Genomic DNA, 12494 nt, shown 5'->3' on the forward strand with positions numbered 1-12494 from the left:
CACTAAATGCACTCACACATGCCTGGTTGTGAAATCTGCCCCAAGCAGCCCGAGAGGAAGAAAATTTGGGAAGGGAGGGGGTACAAGTGATGATAGGAACAAGAAAATAGAGCACTTATTTCCTAAATTCTAAAAGATCTGATATATAAATTTAGGGTTTTGGTTGCTGTATCCTAAATTGCAATTAATATCTCCTCTTCTGCAACCCTCCAAATTGCATTACTGTTTATACTAAAACCTTACTAGAATCCTCTGCTGAGCAAGCCACAGAAAAGCTTATTAACACATGCAGTATGGGGGGGAGGAACTCTCTGCTTTCAGATTCTGGATCAAACATACTTGCTAATAAAGTGTAATAGTGGAAACCAATAGCATAATACTTCTCTTGACATTTTACATTTAATATATCTTGTCAAGAGGACAAGTCAAGGATGACACAAACTCTAAGCTAAACCTTACAAACCACAGTTCCACTCTCTTTCAGAATGTTATGATAGACGTAGTAGATCAAATTTGGGAAAAAAAATTGTATTAATGACAGCTACTAGCAATAATCCTTGCTTTTACAGCTGAAAAGAGAGGAGTAAATTGAAGCATCCACTTGAGAATCCTCTTATATTTTGGTCGCTTCAGGTAAGAGATAAGGATTTTTTTAGATGTAAACTGTCTTTTATAGATGACTTCTCTAGCAGAAGATGATTGTGCTACATCAGCCTCTCAAGTGTAAAGGTAAGGCAAGACAATTTTTAGTCCGTTATGTTCTTTTCTGTATACTAAAGAAGTTGATCATGATTTTATGAGATTTCCTAAGCTAGTCTGGTATGTAAGATAGGTTCAAGGGCAACTATGTTAAGACTGAGTTGCAGCCCTTGTTATTTTTCTAATAAAGAGGTCCTACTACTTGTTCTGCCAGTTAGGTAAAGCTTGAGTAAACTGATTTCCTATAAAGAAATAGAGCAGCTGAGATTCATCTTCCAACTGCCTAATAAAAGACTCGAACAGACCTGCCATTGCTGTTATTCTAAGCTTCTGTACTTCGCAATGCAAGGCTTTTTGACCAAAAAACTCAGTCAACTGCATCTCCAGCCTTCCCCTAATTTTAGTGTATGCAAGAGGAAGGAGATCTTTTAACAGATTACTCCCTGAATTCTCTGCTCTCTGAAGATTTTTTTTTTCTCTTCTTAGAGACAAGCTTCACTTTCAAAGTGAGACTTGAATGATTTTTTCTTTAGTTAAAGCCGTATTCTGTTCTAATAACTTCATAGTAATCCGCAAATGTTCTTTAGCGAACAACTGCTGTGGCATTCCACTGCTAAAACAGGATTAATTTAACTAAAATGACTAAGGTGGGGGATATCCTCTACAACAAGATTTTTTTTTTATACAAACTCTTGTTCTCTATCTCTTCTAAATATATTCAGCTATGGGAAAAACTGTCATTCAATAGGTTTCCATGACAGCAGCTGAGGTAAAACTAGACTAGCTATTCCAAAGGTCGCTCATTGAAAGGCACTGATCAGTGAGGGTGATTTGGCAATGTGATTATGGGAGAGCAAAAAACAGAACTGCAAGAACCTTAGGTTATCATAACCACGAAGAAATGCAGCATAGGAGTAACATAAGGAAGCTGCAAATCTGTGATGGCTAAGAATTACAGGGGCTAGTAAATTGCCTCATAAAGACATAAATACATATTAACAGTATATGACAAAATGAGCTCTTAAAAAAAAAAGTCCTGTACTCTGAAAATAAGAGAGGGTATAGGAGGTTGGCTTGTGTAAGTAAATGCAGAGAGTAAAGACAGTAAGTATGTATATTATTGCTATACACTTATTACTATAAGTGTACTGATACCCTGTACTGATACATGCACAGCATCAAATAGCTGACTTAATCGCAATAACTGCTTATGAGTTTTCATGCAAAGTCCTAATATACTTAAAATGCTACTAAGAACAAACCTGCAACACTTGCTGTCCAGACCTGACACTTTCATCCTGGATAAATGAATTACTCCTCTGATTTGTTCTAAATGTTAGTTCATTACTAAACATCTACCTGAGATTATTCTTGAATTTTATTCTTTTCTTAGTTTTCCTTTTAAAGTCAGGAGCTGTAAAGGAATTGGGAGCTGATGGCACCAGCTGGTTTGGCTGCCAATTCAATGCAGTGGAACCCTAAGCACTTGGCTAATTTGCTTCTATTTCTCAGTCTTTAGACAACGTAATTGTTGACTAATGTTTCAAAATGTTAGCACTAACTCTAGGTAGACTGTAAAAACTCTCAGAAATGGGTGTGCTATATGTATTTTTTACAAAGCAACTGTAAGTAATAGCTTAGAAAAGACATTGAGAAAACAACAAGCCAAGAAGTAAAATATTGCAAGCAACAAGTTGAGACATCCACATTAATTATGCTGAATAACCATACAAACCTTATGGATAATTCATTACATACTTCTACATTCGAATAATTAGTACATGATTACCAGGAGAAATTTTACTTGATTAAATAGCTTCAGCACTCTGAAGCACTTTTACCTGCAAAGGAAGTAGAATGCTCCAATTACAAGAACTCCTAGAAGAAGAAGTGAAGCCAAGAAAGCTGCAAACAGGTCACCTTTTGTTTGAGATCTGATGCTGGGCAGCAAAACTTCCTCACAACGGGCTCCTGTGTAATTCTCAATACACCTGGGAAAACAAGTTTTATTTGGATTAGATTGCAACTTGTAATCTAATATGAAAGGCAAAAAGGCTTCTTTGGGTCTTAAATGGGGAGAGAACTTCTTATGGCGTAACTCAAGGTTTATATTTGCTTCACAGCAAGTTTTCTTACAGAATTTCCACTCACCTCGTATTTCTGGGACAAAGGGAACCAGCAAGCTTATATTCTGATCCATACTGCTTTTATATATATTAAACCACATCTTTCTTAATACATTCACTGCATTAGCAATATGCTTCATAATGGTGTACTTCACAGTGAAATCTGCCTCCTGCACTAGTGGGTTTAATTAATTAAATTCACATCTTCAGTGTTAACTGCATCATCCCACTGGTTCTCATCTTACACACAGTAGTCATGCTTTCTTTTTTAAAAATAAATAAAATGAATGGCTTAGTCATTCATACTGAGTCAAAAACAGATAGGCTGAAGCTAAACTAATCTTAATTTGTCTTATATTTTACACTTATTCTGCTAAGTTTTCTTAAGGAATGTATTGCATTACAGAAAATGGAAAGCACTTCATTCAGTAACTACATTTTGCATGTACCTTTATGCATGCAAGTTTGCTTCTTTGTATTACTAAAGATCTCGTTCCTTCTTGCTATTTCTGGCACTGAAGTCATAATAATCTATGACATAAGCAATTTTGGGCTCCAGCTGAGAAAAACGGGCTGAACATCGTAACATACTTGAAGTTCTCAACTGGCATTGGCAGCTGCAAGGTATAATTTCAGATGAGGGATAAGAAGGCAGAGTGGGGAGGAACTGCCAAAAAAAGAAAGATGTCTAGCATACCTAAGTAAGACAAATGGATTACTGTGAGCATACCACCATGCATGTGACTCCCTGCACTGCTTTCTGTAGATTATGGACCACTATTTCAGTACCACTGGTCTAAACTACTGCACAAAGAATTAATTCAATTTCTTTTAATTCTTTGCCTTTATCATCCTCTATTAAAGCTGTGCAACTGATCTAACAAGCAGCATCTAGTAAGGACAATGTGAGATTTTTCAAAGTTACTACATTTGTCTGCTGGGAGAAGGAAGGGTAGGTAGGCAGACTGCTCTGACTGCTTGAGATAATGTTCCAGATATTTACTGTAAGTGTAGTGGCATTTCAGTGGCCTATTTCTGAAATACTGTGGAATACTTTAAGAATAGAAGTGTAGTTTGAGTGGGGCATTGTTCTCGAGCAAGTGGGAGAGAAATGCTTTGGAGAGCTGAATAGAATAACAGGGATAGAAAATGGAATATAAAATTCATAGAAGTATTCTTGAATAGCACTGAGAACTGTAGAATAATCCAAGGCTAAAATGATACAGGAAGAAAAAATAAATAGGTTTTGGCATCAAAGTAAGGCTCACAGAAAAGTTCTAGAGAATGAGTGTAAAGTATGAGTAGTCAGTAGCCTAAAGAAAGAAATGAAGGAGGAAGAAAAGACAGTCTTAGCTGAAGGGAGTTGCATACAGGGTTCGGTAAAAGGCTAGGGTTAGAGAACTGTTGTGATGTAGAAAATACTGTCAAGTAACCAAAGAATGATGGAGGCTTCTATAGAAACAAGAAAATGTAGTTGAGGTATCTTTTAGTTACACTTAAATAAACAGAATTATAGCTAATGTGACCAGGCTTTGCTACAGTTAGGGCATTTCTGAAAATCCAAATGTTCAAATATTGGCTTGCATAAGCTTTTATGAAGTCATCAGTGCTCATGTACAAACAGGTGAAGGACTATGTTATATACAGAAGCAACTAATGCTTTAAGACAGCCATGAAAGGGAAAGGTTTCTACTGTAAGTCCTTTTCTAACATTGGTGGGGAAAAAAAGACCAGACTCAAATAATTAGCAGTGGAACTCACTCAGAAGATCTGCTCATCCTGCTGCATTAGCAGAGCTAATAATTTCAGTGGAGTTACATACACAGTGACTGCAAGACAGAAAAGTAGCCTGTAACAAGCATGTGGGCTATGAACATAATCCAGATTGATGTAGTGTCTGCTAGAGGCAGTCAGTCTTGCTACCCACAGCCTTAAGAGTCAGTAGCAACTCAGAGTTTATCTTGCTTGTAATGGATGCCTAAGAAGAGCACAAGTTAAGCATGATGCTCTTGCAGTTGTTAATATGGCAGGCAACTGTGCTTCTGCACTTGAATAAATGAGGGTAAAAGACAGAGAAGCCTGCTTCTAGGCTGTAGTAAGAGGGAGTTGCACTAAGTCTTGTGGTCACTAGGCCAGGTGTTGCTGTTGCACAACCTCTGCATGTTGCTCGCCTGCTATTTCGGCACATGCTTTCTGTTGGCTTTAAGTGGTCCTACTATGTAGCATTCCAAAGTTGGTTTTTGAAGTGGAAAAAAGGTCTTTCCTCCTCTAAGAAACTATAATTTCCAATCCAATCAGAGTTGAAAGACTTCAAATGTTTGAGAAAAAGTTGTGAATTATTATTCTTAATTATTGACTTTTTTGGCTATACTTTTGGTGTGTATTCTAACTTTTGTTCTTACCTTTCAAGCTAAAAGCAGAATTGAAAAATACTAATTGGACACTTTGTGTTTTCAGAAGAGCCTAGGGTATGCAAAAGCATAGTTCTGGAGGCAGAGAAAGAAAAAAACCAAAACCCAGATGAATGGGAAGCCCTTCACTGGCAACTTGGAGTGTGTGTATTCTGAAGGCACAGCAAGTATATCACTCATGGGGATATTTGAAAAACAGAATGAAGGCCCCATCTTGGAGAAAAAGCCAGGCACGGGTGGGGTATACAGAAAGTGATCACAGGAATTTGCATGGGATTTATTAGATTAGTGTAAGGCAAGTGGAGGAGAGATTGAATTAGGGTAGAAGCAAAGGAAGGGGAAAGTGGAGATATCCTTTAACCATACACAGGAATTCCAGGGCAGAGATTTCTAAGGTCTGCCTCTGTCTCTTGCAGTACTTAACCTGAGTGCACTGCCCTCTGCAGAATATGATCCCATCCTCAAAAGGAGAGTGTTCAGTATTAATTTCTGTGTGTAGAGCTCTCAGAAACAGAGGAGCTGTGTTCATGTGGTCTTATACCATCTGTATTTTGTATGAAATACAGAAAGAAGGCTCTCAGAAATCTGTCATGTGTAAGACAAAATGAAAATACCAGAGCTTCCCCTCAGACAACAAAATCTTAATTCTGCGCTGCATTAATTAATGACTATGGGACAGCTGTGCATCAGGTGCTGAGGCAAACAGCTTTCAGCCTCATGCTTTATGATACACCTGAGACAGCTGCTTTTCCATCCTTCTCCATTCTGCTGCATGTTTATTTAGTACATTTGAGCATTGCTGGGTTTGAAGCTCATCTTGCTTATGGTGACAGGTGCGCCTTTTGCTGCTGAGAACATTGACTCACTGCTAGGACGGGAATGAGGGAAGATGGCAGCTGAGCAACTTCATGTTTTACCACACATCAGCTGTATTTAAAATCTGCTGATGTTGCACAGGGGTGGAGGGTCAACCAGTGTTCTCTTTCTATTAAATATATATTCAGTTCTGAACGGTAAAAATAACTGAAATTCCAGAAGTAAAGTGTTTCTTAATTTGTTAGCATGTTACAAAATACGTAATTCTAAAGAATTATGCAATTTTCTGAGTCACATTGTGAAACTGCTTCAAATTATGTTGCATCAGGTGATCTGGACTAATCTGGACTGTTTAGCACAACGCATTTGTGTAAATAAGTGGCATGTCAAGGCAAATGTGTTTTAAGGTATTTTTACAGTTAGTCTGTTCTTGCTCCATTTCCCCCTTTTAATCAATGCTGTACTAACGATCATTCAGCCTTTGATTCTAAAACTGACTGACTCAATTTTTCTGTTGGTGGGAGGTGATCATCTGAGAACACCTGGAAGCTTTAGGTGGGATTTGGCAGAAACCTTCATCAAAGACCCTTGCGCAACTGTGTGATGATGCCCATCTTGAAGTTCCAAAGCACCAAATATCCTTCTGAATTCTGCTGAATAGCGATGCATTTTTTTTCTGTTGTTTCTATTCACATCACTGCTGATTACTAAGATATCTGTGCGTAAACAAAACCTTTCTCATCTATAATTAGCCTTCTCTGACTGATTAAGGAACATGTTTAGAATGAGGACATGCCTAAATAGAATGCTGCTATTTAAGCCCATATAACTTCATAATCAACCACTAGATACAGAAGAAAAATACTTGCTAATTTAAATGCAATAAGATTGCCTAACAGAAATGCACCGAAGATGTTAGTTTTCTGCTTCAGCAGATTATAAAATCTTTTAGTACCTGAATTACAATGACTTCATTTGGAGCCCTTTTAAAGTGGAAATGATCTATGCTGACTAGCTTGTGCTCCTGAAGAATGAATTGTTCTGAATATTTGTTGCTTCATATTTACAGTTGCTGCATCAAATACACCCTCCTCACTACACAGCACAGCAATAGTTGAGAGAGGGCTCTGAAATTGTGTAACTGATGCTCTTTAGTCTAACCATTCTTTTTTGATTTAAGTGTTTTAATATCAATAATATGAGATTCCTTCTAGGAAAAAAAAAAGCATAGTTCATTCAAAGCTGTGGGTTTTTTGTGTGTGTAGAATTCATTTCACATTGCGTAAGCTTGCAAGGTTTAGCAGTTAGAATAGATCACCATCATACAGCACTTCCGAGCTTTATCCTCACTTCTGGATCTGAGTCATTGTACAATATGCTGATGACACTGGACAATAATGCTGTGTATATTTTTCAGTGAGCATTTACTACAAAAGTGCCTCTTCTCATCTACTAGATGAGTTTACGTGATTGAATTTAAAAGTTTACATTGAACCGTCCCGAAGACAAGAACGGAATACTTCAATTAGGCATCTTAGAAAGTATTTTGTTTCCTTCTTCAACTGTTTCATCCAGTTATCATCAGTTATAGCACAAGATTGAAGAGGGAGCAGAAGTTAGCACGGAAATAAAAAAGGCAATATCCTTAAGTGTATGTAATAGGTGTCTGAACGCCTATTTTTATGTTAAGTAAATCCATTAAATTAACCGTAATTTATTTTGATGAATGATAATTCAGAATTAGTAAATGCAGAACCATGAAAAATTAGAATGTAATTTAGCATCTTCTTAGGTCTTGGAAAATGAGAAAATAAAAGGATAGGGCTGTATTTATGCAGGAATCATATCCACATGCAAATATAGGAAGTGTTTCTTTTCCAAGGTGCTACATGGACTTCAAAAAAGAATGGTCCCATAAACGAATGGTGTAAGAAGTTGCTGCCTTGATGTTTCTTTATCAACTGGTCTTTGGCTGTCATTGTAAAGCTGTCCTCTGAGTATTTCAGTGAGATTCAGAGATCACAGTAAGTCATGAATTACATTCTTTTCCCCCTTAAAAGATTATATTCCTTTTTGTGCCTCCTCATTTTATTCAGGCCAGCCATTTTATATTATAAGCATATTTGCAATATAACTCATCTGAAAGAAAAACTGGGAATGTACTTTGTCTTTCTGAATGCCTTTCCTACAGCCTATACTCTATGAGGCAAAGGGTATTTTGTTCCTTTCTGTATTATAATGAGGGGAAGGAATATGGCTCTAAATATATATATCATTCTGAATGCATGTATAACTGAGTACTGTTGCACATGTCAAACAAGTATACACCTTTATTTTTCTCCTATTGTCATGTCTCTGCAAGCTAGATAAGTAATCTGAGCATGAATTACTGAATTTGGAACAACCATAGGTAATAGGTATTTTCTCTTATCTAACTTTTTAACAGTAATTTCTTAATGAAGGAAAATGGTGAAATAGTTTTTAGATAGCTGATGTCCAATACTTAAACACGCAAACTTTAGTTTCACTGACCTGCAGAATGGACTTGATACAGTAGGAATCATATAACAAATCCCTCCATTTAGACAAAAAGATCCATAACTGGTGCCACAGAGTTCTTCATGATCTTAAAAATAAGACCAAAACAAACATAGAGAAAAACAGAGACTTCTGTATTTTCATCAGTAAAAGGAGATCTTAATTACATTTTTGGGGAGTGGTAGTGGCTTCCTAAAAACAAAACAAAACACAACAAGAAACCACCACATATAAACAAAACCACCCTATGAACAAGTGAGGTCTCAGTCTTGCCTTCCAGGCCAGCAACATAGAACACCATCTATCCTGCAGAATTGTTTCATGTAACAATATGCAAAAAGACACAAATTTATCACCATGTCAGACATGAGGCACCTAAATTATATGAATAAATGCAAAATCTCTCTTGCAGTGAGAGGAACTTTTGAATTTTCCATTACTTCATTTGCCTTTCATGACCACAAACTGTACTGAATACAGCGATTCACATGATGACCTGTATGAAGTCTGGTTTGTCCTGTTCCAGTGGCACAAACTATCTTTAGCTTAACTAGCTTCTGTGAGAGAATCAAGAGTCAGTACAGATAAACCTAGAATAGTCTCAGGTGTGGACCAGGACATTTTCAGACTGCTTCAGGCTGTATTAAGCGATGAATCACAGTGCAGTTGGGCACCTCTAGGTTTTCCCACCCCGTTTTTTAACACCCGATGGAGGAGCTAGCCTAGGAAGTGTCACTTATGTAGAAGACTGCTTGTTACAATGTCATTTCTACAGATCTCAAACAGGCTTTTTCCTAACTCAGTGAGCTTCTTCTAAGAATTGTTGTGCAATTAAGCATTGTAATAAAACCCCACTAAACCACCCCCCCACAAGACACTAATCTTGGTGCTTGTAGCAGCAGTTGTACATTTTACACTTAAAAATAATATCTAACTACCATTTCACTCTTTTTGAAAAACTAAATTTGGAAGTTGGACTGCATATATTTATGATACATTTAATGCATCAGTAACTCATATATATGCTTCTAATTTTTATCTATTTCTTCAATCTTATGAAACTACAATATCTCAATCAAAAGAAAAACAGAGCAGTCTTCTGACATCACAAGTGTGAGAATCAAGTGTCACCTCACACTTCAGGTGTTGGTTTTGCTGTTATTCCAGAAGTTCTGAAAAGAAGAATGCTGCTGTCTTACTATTTCTGTATAGAAGATGTGTCCTATACAAAATATAGTGTTGTTTAAGAGGAATAAAGATTCTAATTTTCTTATTTGCCCTTCAGGATAAAAGAGATAGGGTGCCCCTCTATTCCTGAAAAAAAAAAGCAGTGAGAAGTGTGGCCATAAGACATACCTTAGAGGGAGCTTATATGGCTTTGTATAGAAAATAAACCTGACATTTCTAAGAGTAGCAGAAAAGCGCAGCTACTTCTAATCCTGTGCAACAAAAACATTGTGCACCCTGCTGTCCTCTAGACCATCTCCAGTAATTCCACTCTCCATTCTTTTCATGCATTCTTCCACTTCTATGATGGCATATTGATGCAGGAGTGTGAGTAAAGGCCTTAGTATTATTTGAAGCCAAAGGCAGTTATACCACAGAGCTCAACAGGAATTCAGTTTCATGTTCATGTTATCAAAGTGCTAGCATCTCAATGGTAACCAGGCCTTTTTGCATGTGTGCAGATAAATTATGAAGCTGGAGGAGGGGGAGGTAACGCTGGAAAGATTGTTCACATCGGACCTTGTTGCATTGAGATGTGGCATCACAGAAATGTGTGTTCTGCCCTACCCTGTTAGAAGTTAAACAGAAATTTATTTTAACTCTGAAGCTTTCTGTGCTTGTCTATAGGCAATTCATTTGCTGCAAGTTCACTTTTAAAATTATTTTGCATAGTTAACAGTATAATTCCAATAGGAATAAAATGGTAGCAGGAAAAAACAATTACTTTATTTTAGTCTACTCAAATATAGCAGTGGAACTTTCTGTGACAGTGTAATTAAATAAAAGGTGATAAGTTGCATCCAGTTCTGGTGCTCCCAACACAAAAAGGATATTGAGCTGTTGGAGCAGGTTCAGAGGAGCGCCTACAGGAAAGCTGGAGAGGGACTTTTTACAAAGGCAGGTAGCGATAGGATGAGGGGTAATGGTTTTAAACTGGAAGAGGGTACATTTAGACTAGATATTACAAATAATTTCTCTACTGTCAGGGCAGTGAGGCACTGGCACAGGTTGCCCAGGGAAGTTGTGGATGCCTCCTCCCTGGAAGTGTTCAAGGCCAGGCTGGACAGGGCTTGGAGCAGCCTGGGCTGGTGGGAGGTGTCCCTGCCCATGGCAGGGGTTGGACTGGATGAGCTTTAAGGTCCCTTCCAACCCAAACCATTCTATGATTCAATGATCCTTCCTTAAGCGAAGAGAGGATATAGAATATGTGAACAGTGTATCAGGATATTTATACAATCATAAGAATCAAGAGAGAAAAAGCAATTCTCAACTTTGACCTGCTTTCAACTCTATTATGCATCTGAGGGAGTTAAGTGTTGTTGAAAATTCTACCAGATAGAAAAGTGAGACAATAGAAGGTTGGCCCCACAGAAAAATCCCTTTAGAGAGCTTTGGAAAGCCTTCAAAGAAATGCTCATGAGAATTCATGAGAATGTGTTAACTTCCTTAAAATCCTGCCTTATGGTTTTATTCATTTTCTTCATCTTCATGCAGAAATAGGCCTGTCCCACATTGGCGCAGTGGTAAAGTACTGAAGAAAACTAAACACCTAAAGTCAATTGGGTCTCAGAACATTCTGGAGAATTATTCTCTCACTGTTATGTTGTGATCTGTGTATTAAGGACCAGCTCTGCAGCCCAACTAGGCATTTCTGTTCTGCCAAAATACCTCAGGCACTCTGTTGTAGGCCTATTAGAGAGAAGTGAGAGGGGTGGAGAGAGAGAACAGAAAGTACCTAGGAAGCCTTCAAAACCTTTTTGATTTGTAATTACAGACATTTCTCTATAGGCTATTTCTTTCTAGAGCTAGACTGTTTTCCAGTGTGAAGGGAAAAATGGTACCCTTATGTATTGCGTTCTCTGTGAGGGTTTTTTTGCTTTGTTTTTGGTAGTGGGGGAGGACTATGGACATAGCCCTGTAAGAAGCTACCTGAAAAAAGCTTCCCCACTCCAATGTCACACCCACCCCGGTGCAGGTAGCACGGCCCCAGCTCTGGCCTTGTCTGGCTAGGCTGGGCCAGCCCAGCCCCAACTTAAACTTAAGCCTTGCTGCAGCTCCAGCTTGAAAAAGAGAGAGCTGGGAACCCTTCAGAACAATCAGAAGAGACCTGCAGCGGAGAAAGGAGTGGGACCTGAGGAGAACAACTTTAAAAAACACCAAAGGTTGGTTCAGGGAAGAAAGGAGAGGGAGGATGGGAAGGGTGCAGAGTCGAGGTTTCCCCTGCATCTGTGGCAAGAGCACCGGTCGACTCACCTGCAGCCCGTAGAGTTCATCAGCTGGGGCAGAGCCACATGAGTAGTGGCTGCCTCTGAAGAAGTCATGACTGCGGGCAGTGTGGGCTGGAGTAGTTTGTGTGTGAGGGAACTGTGACAGTGGGCAGACCCAGATTGGACTTTTGAGGACTTTTTCTCCTGTGGGAAGGGCGCCATGTGGCAGCAGAGAGAGAGGCTGGGAGAAGTCTTCCCCTAGGCCGGGAAGAGGAAGGAGCAGCAGCAGACAGCAACCCCCACTCCCATCCCCTCCCCGCCCCCGGACAAAAGGGGGGAAGTGAAGAAACCGGGAACAAAAGCTGAGCCCGGGAAGAGGGGAGGGGTGGGGGGAAGGTGTTTTGACTTTAAGATCTGGTTGTATCTCCCATTGTTCTACTCTGATGTTGGTAACAAATTAAAATTGTTCT

General features: G+C 38.6%; 1 protein-coding gene across 1 annotated transcript in view; it reads right to left on the reverse strand.

Moving 5' to 3' along the window:
* NRG4 (neuregulin 4) overlaps window positions 1–12494 on the reverse strand; it is a 16473-nt gene that overhangs the window by 2443 nt on the left and 1536 nt on the right. The window contains exons 2-3 of the mRNA XM_010184998.1: window positions 8585–8678; window positions 2541–2690 (exon numbers count right to left, since the gene is read on the reverse strand). Of these exons, the coding sequence (XP_010183300.1) occupies window positions 2541–2690; window positions 8585–8678 (244 nt within the window). The remainder of the gene's footprint in view (window positions 1–2540; window positions 2691–8584; window positions 8679–12494) is intronic.

This window comes from Mesitornis unicolor, unplaced genomic scaffold (assembly GCF_000695765.1).
Source record: "Mesitornis unicolor isolate BGI_N332 unplaced genomic scaffold, ASM69576v1 scaffold3195, whole genome shotgun sequence".
Taxonomy (NCBI): domain Eukaryota; kingdom Metazoa; phylum Chordata; class Aves; order Mesitornithiformes; family Mesitornithidae; genus Mesitornis; species Mesitornis unicolor.